A 15,127-nucleotide genomic window follows, 5' to 3' on the forward strand; every position below is an offset into this window, starting at 1 on the left:
CCCTGTAAGGCATCTGAAATTAGCGTTATATCTTTGTTAACTATTGTTTTAGCATATTTATGAGATGAAATGTCTTCAGTCAAATCGAATGAGGATTATTTTCGTAGAGCATTTCGACCTTCTAACTCGCTTCCTTCGACGTCCTTTTCGTCCCTTAATTTAAGAACCGCTATAAAAATATCACAAGATGACGTTTTTTCAGCTCCGAAATGTTCTGCAAAAATGTCGCTCAGAAAATTTTAGGAACGACCCTCATTGACAACTCAATGTCAATGAGAGTCGTTTTTTTCTGAGCGACATATGTTCATTATTATTATACTTTCAAATATGTTGGACAATAAGTATACCAATGTAGTTAAATAATTCTATGTAATACTTCCTCCAAATACTTTACATATTTCTTGAAAAATGTAAAACAGTTTAAAATTTTACTCAAATATTAAAAAAAATGTGTAACACAAGCTAATATCCAATGGGAAAGAAAATCATTTCTGGCTACGAACAAAAATGTGCCTCATCGAAATAACGGGTTTAGACCCCAAGTATGTTTGGACGAAATTCGTTTCAGACAATTTGGAGTCCGTCTGGCTGGTGCCCACGATAACTCTCGAACAGATCTACTGATTTGAACCAAATTTTGGGCATCGTAATATTTTGTCAAAGCTTAGTTTAATTTCGAAGATGTGCCATATCGGTCCACTCCTTCAGGTAACTTCCCCACAAAAGTTCAACATTTGTCTGTAAAATGGTGTGAACGATAACCCTCGAAGGGAGCAATCGATTTGGTCCAAACTTTGCACATCGTATTATTCCTTCTATATATAGATCGGGTTCGAATATGGAGTATATTGGTCCACGCCTTCGGTTACCTCCCACACAATTCGGTTAAAGTGAAGTTTAAGAGCTCCTCTCCGATGGTTTTGAAATTGTTTTCAGTAAGTTGTCCTTTTTTTCTTGCGCAACTCCATACTTCCTGAGATATTGGAAAGTTCCAAGAAACCCTAACGGCACCAACCAAAATTGCAAATCCGCAAGTAATTTTCACAGGGAGTTTCTGATTGGTGCAGACTTTGCACATCATATTTTTACTTCCAGTCATGTATCAGGTTGGTCCACTTCTTCTGGTACCACCCACACAAAATTCAGATTTAGTGAAGTTTAAGAGCTCCTCTCGGATCGTATTGATTTTTTATCAGCAGGTTGTCCTTGCGACTCCCTTTATGACGGTACAATTTTCTTTTTCTTCTTGAGCAAGCCCATACTTCCTGAAATATTGGCCTTAATGTTCTAAGAAACCCTGACGGCACCAACCAAAATGGCAAATCCGCAAGATAATTCTCGCAGGAGTTTCTGATTGGTGCAGACTTTGCACATCATATTATTTTATCCAGTCGTGTATCAGGTTGGAATATGGGATATAACGGTCCACTCCTTCGGGTAACTCCCACACAGAATTCGGCCTAGGGGCCTGATTTTCAACAGGACAATCTTTTTCCGGAGTAAGTCAATACCTACTGAGATAATGGTCCAAGCACCAAAACCCTCCCGGCACATACTAAAATGGCTATTGTGCAAGATAACTCTAAAACTTTTAAAAATTTCTTTCAAACTTAGCTTAACGTAATTTAATATTTGGAGTCCTTTATGAAGAGAAATGTTTGGTATATGTCAATGATTTGGTATAGCCCCACATTACGGTACATACAGATTTAAAAGCAAACTAGTGATACAATGGTCTGTTCCAGAACTGCAAGAATCTACTAATTTTTAATATTTTTGTAGATAACATAAAGGAAAAATTCTTATCGTAGTAACAATTTGTAGATTCTTGCAGGTTCTGGAACAGGCATAATATTAATATATTTATATACGGCATAATTATTGTGTTTGGTTTTGTTTTTTGTCAGTGGCTGAGGGTATATCTCCGTCAGAACAGCTGACTGATACTTTCTTACTTGTTTCATATATCGAAGGGATAAACCGTCCATCTCGTCGATATATGAAAATCGGTTACCAAGAGGTGGTTTAGGGCCAATATTTTAAGGTGATACATGATTTTTGGGGAAAACTAACTTATAATACCTCTCCACATTCTCGATGACGATTTCTGAAAGAATCATAGCAGAAAAAGTAAAAAAATCCACCCGTTTTCCAGATGGAAGGACCTGAAAATGGTTTTATAAGAAAAATTGCTTAAATAACCCCTCAATAATGGAAAAAATGAATGATATCAATTCTGTAACAATGAAGAATGTTTTAAAATGAAGAAATGTTTAGATTATTATATGTAAAACAACAAATAACTGAAAACGTCCAGTTTTGGTTTGCGCATGCGTCAATGTGGGAGTTCATAGTACCCCATTATCTTATTTTGTTTCTACCTCAATAACTTTATAATGAGCCAATTTCGTATAATTATAAACAAATTATGTGGCAACACTACCAATGATTAGCTGAGATATTTTGCAATAGGTGTTAGGTAGTCATAAACATAAACAAACAGACGACAACAGACAGATCAAAACACTAGACCCCCATCAACTAAACATGCATTGAAGCCAACCATAACCTCTACCAACATAACCACCACAAACAACCTCCAAACCGATATTTTCGGCTGCCACTATGTCAGTTACCTTAGTTAAATTACGCATGCGCAACATATGAATGAATCAATCCACACACCACACACACATTAACTGTGTATTTTTGTTTTCCCTTTCATTGGCAATGCAACCTATGAGTTGGAAATCAAACACCACACAGTTGTTACTTTCAATCATACCTCCTCTGGTAGTAAAAGCTTTCTGTTGGGGCTTTTTGTGGATTCCAAAACAAACGACAAAAAAACATTGTTTTCCTAACAAACTCAGGCTTGGGCAAAGTTTAACAAAATTTAAATAAAATCTACTTGTGTTGCTTTGCCGATTGTGTTTTTGTCTTTTTGATTAAAAGAAAAAACAACAAAAGAAGCAATATCCATATCGTGAGATTTTATAGACGGAACGATTGGCGGCCGGACAGACATAACGTCGTCCGCACAAGCTTTGCAAACTTTGCTTCACCAATTTGGTTTAGTTAAGTTTGGAACGTGTAACCGTTAAAACGTCGGCTCCGACTTATTCGCACGGAAGTGAAACCCCCCACAAAATAAAAACACCTTCAACACAATTTTGCAAAAACAAAGAAAAACGAAGTAAATCACCAATTATCATACGTACATACATACGGTCCTTCACAGTTGGTAAACGTGTAAAACGTATGCAAATATTTGTGTTGAATATTTAATTAAATTGAAAAGACATTAACCGCCGAGGAGTCTTTTACAAACGTTTCCCAGAAAAAAACCAGCTGAAATGAAACCATTTGGAATTATCCTAGGATTGACCCTATTAGTCGCATATGGTAAGTTGATATACCACCACCAATCACCAATGAATTGTGAACGTTAACAATTTGTTAAACTGCAAAAAATCGGAGTCAGTAATGTTATGGCCAATTGCCCCGAGACAATTTGGCACTTCGTGGCTTACTTTCAAATGCGGAGTCGGCGACTGCTGCTGCTAGCTACCCCGTTACCAGTAGTTGCAGAATACTATAGTTATGACTTAATTTTCGCCAATAACTGGAGTAGAGTGGTTGGTATTCAGACACACACAACAGAAGGTAGCCAGGCTGCCTGCCTTGATTGCGTTGCTCATGACTGGTGATTTTTCTTTGTTGCTGACCACCACCACCACCAATTATTAAATCAATTCCAATTGTGTTAAGTTACCTACTTTCAATTATTGTTATTATTACTAAGTCTGAACAGTTCGAAACCCCAAATGAACGAACGGTCTTATAGAAGAGGAGGGTGGGGGCGGAAAGAGTAACAAAAAACAGGTGGAGTGCTTGAACCATTTACATTTTTTCTGTTTTACTGGTATTTGGATTACAAAATTAGATTGTGTTCTGCATGCGCGCTTTAAAGGGGAGTGTTCATGTCTTTTGCGAAATAATTGCATATCAATTTGAATACAATCGCTTACGATTTGAATTTTGTAAGAGCATATCTTGGGTAAACCTCTATTAAATGAAGATACACAATTCCAACGGGCAATAGATAAAGTTCTTACAACAGTTTTATGTTCGGAAGATCTTTCAAAATGAAACTGGTGGAGAAGTACTCTTAACATAAGAGGAATACTAACAAGTCAAAAAGCGTTAAGTCCGGCCGGACCGAACTTTTTATACCCTCCACCATGAACTGTATTGAAGTACATAAATACGAACAATTAGTTTCCTTTCGTCTATGAATATCTTAACTGAAAATAAATACTCCCTTTAAAAGAGTCATCATAAGGCTTCATCGTTGTTCTTTTAAAAACATGGACCAATATATACAATTTTCCGAATTGTAACGCGCAATACCGTTTTTTGGGGGCTATATGAAGGCGTGGAGCTATGCGACAAATTGCAGGTGGAAAGACTAAATATGAAGACTAAATATCAAATGCCAGTCATTTCGGTGGGATATTTAGGCCACAACCATTAAAATACCGAAAATCTAGATCTACCGTTCCATGGGGGATATATGAAGGCGTGGAGCTATAGCGACAAATTTCAGGTGGAAAGTTGTATACCCCCAATGAAGACTAAATATCAAATGCCAGACATTTCGGTGGGATATTTAGGCCACAACCATTAAAATACCGAAAATCGGGATCTACCGTTCCATGGGGGATATATGAAGGCGTGGAGCTATAGCGACAAACTTCAGGTGAAAATTTGTATACCCCCAACGAAGACTAAATACCAAATGTCAGCCATTTCGGTGGGATATTGATACCACAACCATCAAAATATCGAAAACCGGGAGGTACCGTTCTTTGGGGACTATATGAAGATGTGGACCTATACCGACATAATTCAGGTGAAAAGTTGTATAGCCCAACGAAGACTAAGTACCACATTTCAAATATTTCGGTGGAGAATAGAGGCAACAACCTTCAAAACACCGAAAATCGGGATGTACCCTAGTATGGGGGCTATGTAAAGGCGTGGATCTATGCTGACAAATTTCAGGAGGAATATTGTATACCCCAACAAAGATTAAATACCAAATTTCAGCACTTTCGGTGGGATATTGAGGCCATAACCTTCAAAATACCGAAGATCTGAGGTACCGTTCTATGGGGTCTATATGAAGACATGGACCTGTATCGACAAATTTCAGGTGGAAAGTTTTTTACCCCGAACAAAGATTAAATACTAAATTTCAGCCATTTCGGTGGGATATTGAGGCCATAACCTTCAAAATACCGAAAAATCGAGGTACCGTTCTATGGGGGCTATATGAAGACATGAACCTGGGTGAAAGTACTTTACCTTAAAAAAGATTAAATACCAATTTTCAGCCATTTCTGTGTGATAATGAGATTAAAACTTTCAAAGGCGTAGACCTATACCAACAAATTTAATTTGGAAAGTTTTATACCCCCAACGAAGACTTAATACCGAATTTCAGCCGTTTCGTTGGGATATTCAGGTGGAAAGTTTTGTACCCTCAAAGAGATATTATACATTGAAACGCATTTTACACTTGCACTTAAAACAGGTGTTTTGGGAATTTATGTCATTTATTTGACAGATATTGGCTTCGTTCCAGAACTAAAAAGTTTTTACGCATATAACACATTTTGCACATTTTCCCCCAAAATGCGTTCCCGTACACCAAAAAAGTTGCAAAATGTTGACTTCTCTTTGAACCAAAAATGGCGCTAAATAGCTTTCTCTTCATAAACTTTTTACACGACTAATTTGGACGAGCAAAAATGTGCAACATGTTTGCCGGCTTCTGATTGGCTGATACGCCAACTTTGACATTTGTTCAAGTTTTTTTGACGTTTCTGTAATTTTTCCGTTCCCGTACATTTTGGAAAAATGTGTATATGAAACTCATTTTCGACAGTGTGCTCTTTTGACACTTTTATCATTAAAAAAGTAATGGAACGAAGCTATTGTATGGAATTGACAACATACATGACGCACGTTTTATAAAACATGCTAAATGTAAAACGCGTCTTAGACCACAACCGTGAAAATGTCGAAAATCGGGAGGTGCCACAACCTTCAACATACCGACAATCGGGAGCTACCGTTCTATGGGGGCTTTATGTAGACCTGGATCTATGTATACTGCAAAATTGCAGGTGGACGAAGACTAAATACCAAATTTAAGCCATTTCGGTGTGATAATGAGGTTAAAACCTTCAAAATACTTATTGGGAGGTACCGTCCTGTAGGAATTATATGAATGAGTGGTATTACCCCAACAAAGACTAAATACCAAATTTCAACTTTTTCGATGGGACATTGAGTCCACAACCTTAAGAATACCGAAATTCGGAAGGTACCGTTCTATGGGGGCTATATCAAACCGTTGACCGATATAGCCCATTTTCAATACCAAATACCCTAGGAGTAGTAGAAACTTCTATACCAAATTACAAAGCTCTATCTTCAAAATTGCGAGCTGTACCTTGATTTCAACAGACGGACGGACGGACATGTTTACATCGACTTAGAATTTTATGCTTACCAAGAATATATATACTTTATAGGGTCTCCGACGACTATTTCGACGTGTTACAAACAGTCAAAACAAATGGTCCAAACACTTCTCCATCAAAAATTTTCGATATAGGTCCACGTTTTGATATAGCCCCCTATAACGATACCTCCAGATTTTCGGTATTTTGAGAATTTTAACTACATTTTTTGATCGAACTAGCTGTAATTTGGCATTTGAGGTTCCCTGCAGCCGTGAAACGTCTTCACCTAAAATTTTCAACATAAGTATATGTTTTGGTTTAGCCCCCATATAACGGTAACTCCAGATTTTCAGTATTCTGAGGGTTTTAATTGCATTTTTTGACTGAAGTACCCGTAATTTGGAATTTGAGGTTACCTGTAGCCATGAAACTTCTCCACTCACAATTATTAACATAGGTCCATGTTTATACCCTACACCACTATGTGGGGAGGGTATTATAAGTTGGTTTTGGCCAAAAAGTTTGTAACGCATCGAAATAATGGTCGTAGACCCATACTTGTATATACCAAAATGAATGTCTCGACGAGCTGAGTCGATCTGGCTATGTGTGTCCGTCCGTCAGTCCGTCCGTCTGTCCATCTAAACCTTGTAATCACGCTACAGGTCGCAATTTTGATCGGATCGTCACGAAATTTTAGATGTTGATGGTCGGATAATATTTAGGGGTCGGAAAGGGCAAAAAACTTAGGTGGATAAAAAGACAACGTTTTTTTCCAAAGCGAATATCTCAGCTTCTATATGGGGTATACCAAAAGCAAAACCTGACAATGAAAGCAGAAAATATCACCTTTCGACGAAGATATCACAATAGTAGCAAATAAAACCCCAATTTAAATTTTTGCGATTTTAATTATATTGGCGAATATCACAGCTTTGGTTGAACATTTTCCAAAAGCAAAGCCTGACTATGAAAGTAGAAGATCCCGTCTTTACAATAATGCAAACTAGGTCGGCGTAGGTAACCAAATAACGGAGATATCGCAATAGTCGTTAATACATCCCATTTTTCTATTTTTTTTGGAAATCACGCTACAGGTCGCAATTTTGATCGGATCGTCACGAAAATTTGAGGGTTAATGGGGGTATCACAGATGAAGAAGCCCATTGTTTTTGGTGATGGTCGGATAATATTTAGGGGTCGGAATGGGCAAACACTTATTTGGAGAAAAGTCAACATTTTATTTCAAACCCAATATCTCTGTTTCTTTAAGAGGTATATCAAAAGCAAAACCTGGCCAGGAAAGTAGAAAATATCACCTTTACAACCATGTAAAGTAGGTTGTCGTAGGTGGTCAAATAGCAGAGATATGGCAATAGTCGATAATGCATCCCATTTTCCGATTTTTTTGTAATCACGCTACAGGTCGCAATTTTGATCGGATCGTCACGAAATTTTGGGGGTTAATGGGGGTCCCAAAGGGAAAGAAGCCTATTGATTTTGATGATGGTCGGATAATATTCAGGGGTCGGAATGGGCAAACACTTATTTGGAGAAAGGTCATCATTTTATTTCAAACCCAATATCTCCGTTTCTTTAAGAGGTATATCAAAAGCAAAACCTGGCCAGGAAAGTAGAAAATATCACCTTTACAACCATGTAAAGTAGGTTGTCGTAGGTGGTCAAATAGCAGAGATATGGCAATAGTCGATAATGCATCCCATTTTCCGATTTTTTTGTAATCACGCTACAGGTCGCAATTTTGATCGGATCGTCACGAAATTTTGGTGGTTAATGGGGGTCCCGAAGGGAAAGAAGCCTATTGATTTTGATGATGGTCGGATAATATTCAGGGGTCGGAATGGGCAAACACTTATTTGGAGAAAGGTCATCATTTTATTTCAAACCCAATATCTCCGTTTCTTTAAGAGGTATATCAAAAGCAAAACCTGGCCAGGAAAGTAGAAAATATCACCTTTACAACCATGTAAAGTAGGTTGTCGTAGGTGGTCAAATAGCAGAGATATGGCAATAGTCGATAATGCATCCCATTTTCCGATTAGTTTGTAATCACGCCACAGGTTGCAATTTTGATCGGATCGTCACGAAATTTTAGGGGTTAATGGGGGTCCCACAGATGAAGAAGTCTACTGATTTTAATGATGGTCGGATAATATTTAGGGGTCGGAATGGGCAAAAACTCATTTGGAGACAAATTCAAAGTTTTATTCTTTGTGAATATATTGGCTTTTAGTAGGGGTATTCCAACGGCAAAACCTGTCAATGGAAGAAGAAAATATTACCTTTACATTGGCGTAAAGCAGGCTGGCGAAGGTGGTCAAACAAGGGAGATACCACAATGGTCGGTAATGCATCCAATTCTTCCAGTTTTTGCAATCAAACTACAGGTCGTAATTTTGATCGGATGGTCACGAAAGTTTGGTTGCTTATGGGGGTCCCAGAGAGAAAGAGGCATATTATTTTTGGTGGTAGTCGGATTATAATGTTTACCAGTGAAAACCTTATGCACAGGGGTAGTGGTGTAGGGTATCACATGGTCGGCCCCGTCCCGACTATAGCCTTTGCTCACTTGTTTTAGTATAGGTCCTATAAACGGTGCCTCCCGATCTTCGGTATTTTGAGAACTTTTGACGGAACAACCTGTAATTTGACATTTGTGATTCCCAGTTGTCACAAAACATCTTCACTAAAAATTGTCAATTTAGGTCTACGTTTTAGTTAGTATAGACCCCATATAACGGTACCTCCGGCTTTCGGCATATTTCTGGCTCACTATAGTCATAAAGCTTCTCCACTAAAAATGGTAAACATAGGCCCATGATTTAGTATAGTTAGCAGCCGCTTCATTCGGATACCACCTGAAAATTCCCAGAACGAGCATTTTTTTCCACTTGCATTCCCTACAGAGTCTTGCAGCAAGTAAACTTCCCTAATGTAGATTGGGACATAACCTGCTGTACTCAATGTTGTTGTTCTCCCACTTGCTTGTCATATACCTTATGCAGTCAGTGTAATCCCTGATTTACGAAATAAGAGAAGGGAAGCAGTTTTACGTCCCAAGATTGCCGGCCAGATCTACTACGATACCTTGCACCAGGTCCATCTTGCATTTCTTTACGTAGAACTTGTTGAGTTTGTCGAGGAAGAAGCGAAGCGGTGGCTTGACACAGTCTCCGTCTGAAGGTCAGGAGACTGGGAACACCGTTTAGTTAGTCCTTCAACTGTCTCATTTCCCTCAATAATACAATGTAAAATTTAATAGAGAAGAACAGTCTGGCTATCCACGTATACTACGACTACCCTACCTGTCATTCGCACTAGTAGCTCTAAAGGTATATAAGCAGCTTGGCATTCTTGCTTTAGTCGAACTAAATTGCACCTTTGAGTTTTAGTCTTTTACCATAAATTACTTATGCAAAAAAGCAAGTTGATATTGTACCGAGGCCTTAAGGCTTTCAACACTGCAAAGGTATCTTCCTGAAAGACCGCTATTGTTATGTTTATACGAGCGTTTGATGCTCAGTTCTTCACAATAGTGAAGATAGATAGACTGTCAGGAAATTGCCTGTCCTGTGCTCACTCATTCCTGTCTGGGATTGTTAAGCCTGTTGTGTCAAAGACCAGAGGTGCCGAAATGTAGTGGGTTTTAGTACCCCTACCACTTACCCCAATCTGGCTACATATCCGCTGTAGAATCCGCTTGTATGTCCAATCCTTGATCAACGCCATGTGTTAAGCTCCCTGAGCCTCAAAGCACTTCACTACTGAACTAGAATATTCAATGGTTGAACGGTGTCTGGCGTGAACTTTTCACTGTTCCAGTGATAGAAACTGATCCAGCACGCTGAACGGTAGCTAACTTGGACAGATTCCAAGTATTGCTTAGGGCCCGCCACCCCAATGCACAGTGGATCCACCCATTGACCAAAAATAAAAATATGAATGTCAAAATTTTGGTACAACATCTGGCAACTCTGACAGCTATGACATGGACCTTTTTAAAAATATATTAATTTTTGTTTTATTCGAACGCGATCTTCTTAAGAATATCTTCAAAAGTCGGAACATTTGACTTATATTTTTTGTTGTGAGTACAACCTATATTTTAAGTGCAAATAAATATATTCAAAATATCGCGAAACTAATTTGTATAGCAAAATAATATAGTGGATTTTGAAGGAGGAGGTAATAGCTTAATTTTTATTAAAAATAGTGTTTTTGCGTGTTGTGGAATTCTAGTTAGCTGCATATTTTCTTAGTGTATTTTGTAACGCCAATTCGATCATGTAATTAAATTTGACCTAAGGTTTTAGTCATAATGCCCACCAGTGCCCACCTCGGGAATACTTTTCCAAAGTAGGTCATGGGTTTAAGATTATTCAGTATTAAAATCAGCTGTCATCTAGTGCCAGACTAAAAATGGTGTATCGCTGACTAAAGCTGCCCTAGAATAGGGTTTCTATGGATATATTAGCGTATAACTCTGTTATCTGACCACGTACATTAACATAATTGGTACCAGTGGCAAGATGAAGAAATCTTCTTCCAAATTTGTCTTACGTTGGCGGTACGTGCCTTCCAGGAAGAACGCAATAAGATCTATATTAAAAATTTTACCAATTTTCAGACAAAAATGTTGATTTTTTTAATCCGCTAAATTGGTTGGATTTTATGTTGTTTTGGAGATTGTTTTGTTTCCCCAAACCTATATTTGCATCATAAGATAATCGGGACCTTTGTTCATGTCATTTTGTATTAACAGCATAAAAAAAATCTTACCGTATACCCCCTCCAGAGGGGAATGGGGGGAGAATGTTACGCTCGTGGCTTCTTAAAATACTCTTCACAGCAGCACAAAGCTGTAATCGGCGCATTGGCTTGATTTTTACACTCTAAATATTTTTGGCCACTTTCTCCATACAAGTGGATCCACTGTGCAATGGCCCAATTATGATGAGCCCTGCGAGTTAGTGCACCTTGTATGAGTTAAGACAGCGTGTACAAAAATTTCCCACTAATTAGAATGACTCGTCATCTGCATAGGCAACTACCCTAGTTTCTAGTCTATCAAATTCCTTGAGTACCCTGTTCACTGTCAGAAGTCACAGCAAAAGAGATAATTCTCCTGCCTTTAATGATTGACTTTCTTGCATAACTCTCTCCAATATTTGAGTTAATTTGTCCGCTTTCCAGCATTCTATCAATCCAATTAGATAAAGTAGTGGGGAAACTTAGTAGCTCTAGAGCCGAATGGATAAATTCGAGTTTCACATCACTGAACGCTCCTTCTATGTCTAGAAAGGCAGCCAATGTGTGATTCTAGTCGTTCATGTTCTTTTCTATATTTTTTCTAATGTTTCATTAGAAAAAAAGAGATACTAATCGGTCTATAGTCCTTCGGTAAGGAGTGACTTGGCTCTCCAGCCTTGAAAATGTACGCCACTGTCACATCTTTCCATAGGGCCGTTAGCAGGCAAGCTCTAAAATGTTGCTTCAGTGTGGTAATCAATAGTGTTGGGCAATCTCGTTCATTGAGCGGATCGATCTTTTTCATTCCGTTCACCAAAAAGATCCGGGTCGTTTAGTTCGTTCGTTGGCTCTTTTTCGTTCAACAATACATTTGACTGTGTTATTTTCTTTTGAAGTCGTTCGTTCTCTGCTGCATATGACTCCGTCGTTCTTTTGAAAATGTTCGTTCACGAATGACACATTGTGTGCTAATGGGGGTGGTTTTGTTTCTGGATTTGATATGAAAGAACCAGATGAACGAATGATGCAAAAGAAAGTTATGACCGAGATGTGCTGTTACTGAGCGAGAGTAGCTCTCTGAATCATTGTTTGTTTTGTGTGGAAATTTGTGCTGTTTGCGCTAACGCAGCGTTTGTTTAGAGTTTGACTGCAAAACCAAAGCATTTGTTTTTTTTTGCTTGCTTGTGTGTATGCAAAGCTAATGGTGGTGGTTTTGTTTTGTAAGCAGCAATGACTCGTCCATCGGGGATCTAAATGAACGATATAAAAGAATGAGCTGGATACGGATCCGTTCGTTCTTTTCACGGAATCGTTCCTTTGAACCGGTTCGTTCATGAACGACACAACTCTAGTAATCAAGAAAGTTGGTTCGTTTTTAAGCATCGCCGAAATCAAACCATCGGTCCAGGTGTTTTATAGGGTTGAAAAGTATTGATCGCCCAAGCATTCCTTGACTTCACTCTTATACCCTGAACAGACGGCAGCGTTAATTTGCATTAAGATCTGCATTTAATTTTACGCTGACAGACGACAGTTTCTTCATTTCCGAAACAGCTGATCGTTGGTAAACAACTGTTTTGTTGTTGTTTGCAATGCAAATTGTCTCTCCGAGCTCTCTCTCTCTTACATGAATATGGATTCTCTTTTACAGCATTGCCATATTGAAATACCTAAATTCAGTTTAAATTTAATTTTGTGCATTAGGAATAGGAAAAAACCCATCCTTATATAGGTCTCAATGTGAATTAAGTTTAGTCCCTCTTGTATACCTTTCCTGAAGTTTTCCAACTCTTTTTTTCCATGAAACTGGTTGATATCTCTTCCCAGTATATGTTAATGGTCATGATTTCTCATGGGAATCACGTGAAAACTTGAGAGAAGTAATAAACATTTGCATTAGACCGAGGCTAGTACCAATCCCCTTCCCGAGCCTACTTCCAGCCTCACTTAGGTCGATCGACATCATTGTTATTGTAGAGTTCAATATGATTTAGACTTTTCTTTGCTACAAGTTCTTACCTTCTTCCAATTTGAAGTGTAGATAAGGAATAGCGGCCATCGTTTAGTCCAAAATCTTTATTTTTATGCAAAGAGGTTTCCTGAATCAGAACGATGTCTTCTTCGGATCTTGTAAGGGCGAGAAGGAGTACGGCAGTCGCCGATTTATTATGGTGCAGGTTTATATGCACCAAACAAAGACCATGCTGCCTACAATCCAGCCAACCGAATCCACTTAAGTCCTAAAACATTTTTTCGGGTTACATGTAACCCGGGTGTTTGAAACCGACTTTAGAATAGATTAGTTATTTAATCCAAGAATTATTATTAAATAAACGATATTGTATTGTATTTATCTTGAAAATTCAATCCGGATTACTCATTATTCTTCTGATTTACCTTCTATACTCTCAATGTTATTATTAGCAAACAAATCCGATTCAATTAGAGATTTAAATGTAATCTTTTCAAGCAAGAGAATAATTTCAGTTATTTCATTTAAAGAATTTGCATCATCTTAATGCTCACATTGAACTTTGATATTTTAAATAAATATTTATTTCAATATGGACAAGGAGAAATGGAATGAAGCAATTTGCATAAATACATATGGACATTCTAAGATCTAAGATGAAGTTAGGTGGCCGGATCGCCACACCACATTATATACCTTCTGCATTTAAGTTTGACATGGACATAACTAGACATCGGATTTTTGCATGTTTTTTATTTCTCATCCGATTGGACTCAAAGTTTGGATCTAGGCGTTTTAAAGGTCAATTTTTCGATATTTGGGGTCATATCAAAAACATGCAAAAAATATGCAAAAAATATGCAAAATATATGCAAAAAATATGCAAAAAATATGCCAAAAAATATGCAAAATATGCAAAAAATATACAAAATATGCAAAATATGCAAAAAATATGCAAAATATGCAAAAAATATGCAAAATATGCAAAAAATATGCAGAATATGCAAAAAATATGCAAAATATGCAAACAGATTTTGACCGAAAATCGTCATAAAAGTCGTAAAATTGTCATTTAAAGTTGGAAAAAACATCAAAAAATACATAACAATGTTCTAAACTAAGACTGTTGACCGGGTAACGTCGATTTTTTCAGCAGATTATTATGTTATTGAGACCATTTACGACAGTGTGGTGTATTGCACCCGCATAAAGTTTTTAGTTTGGTCAGATTTTAAGACTGTCAAAGTTTGAGCATAATTGGAATATGTTAACACGTGTCACTGGGGCCTCGAAGTTATGAAAATCTCGATTTTTTGGCTATTTAGCGAATTCTGCGACCCATTTCTCTGGAATGGTTAAAGCTTTTTGTCCATATTAAGCATTAAATTAAAGGCCATTCTGTTTTAACAATTCTTGCTGAACAACAAACTACGTAAGTATTAATGAATTCGAGAAGCCAATGTCCCGAAAAACGAGTCTATTAAAAAACATCTTCTTTCTTTTTATCAATTTTTGGAATGAAAACAAATGTCTTTTACATTTTGTTCTTATTTCAATTTATTCAAGAGTCTGTCATCTTGTGGTTTTGGAGCTATCTGGGTACAGCTGACTACTTGAAGAACGCTCTGCTATGTAGTTCGCAACTTTCAAGATGTTTACCATCCTTTGCACCTCCTGAAAATTCGGAGTTAATGTTTAATCTTTAGAACAACAAGAATTGTTCCAGACCTTTTTCTAGGAATTTCAGAAGTTGTTCGTTTGGAAGTTTGGATAAAATATTTCTGAAGAAATTGGAATCTTTGCTTTGTTAAGATTTTTGTCGCCTTTTGGCGAAGGTGCGACAAAAATA

General features: G+C 37.5%; 1 protein-coding gene across 1 annotated transcript in view; it reads left to right on the top strand.

Moving 5' to 3' along the window:
* The first annotated feature begins 2,942 nt into the window (after nt 1–2,942).
* The window catches only part of Peritrophin-A (Peritrophin A), a 45,016-nt gene continuing 32,831 nt past the window's right edge, over nt 2,943–15,127 (top strand). Inside the window, exon 1 of the mRNA XM_073972996.1 lies at nt 2,943–3,405. Within this exon, the coding sequence (XP_073829097.1) occupies nt 3,357–3,405 (49 nt within the window). The 5' untranslated portion in view covers nt 2,943–3,356. The remainder of the gene's footprint in view (nt 3,406–15,127) is intronic.

The sequence above is a fragment of the Musca autumnalis genome, unplaced genomic scaffold (assembly GCF_047663935.1).
Source record: "Musca autumnalis isolate F117 unplaced genomic scaffold, ASM4766393v1 scaffold_3, whole genome shotgun sequence".
In the NCBI taxonomy this organism is placed as follows: Eukaryota; Metazoa; Arthropoda; class Insecta; order Diptera; family Muscidae; genus Musca; species Musca autumnalis.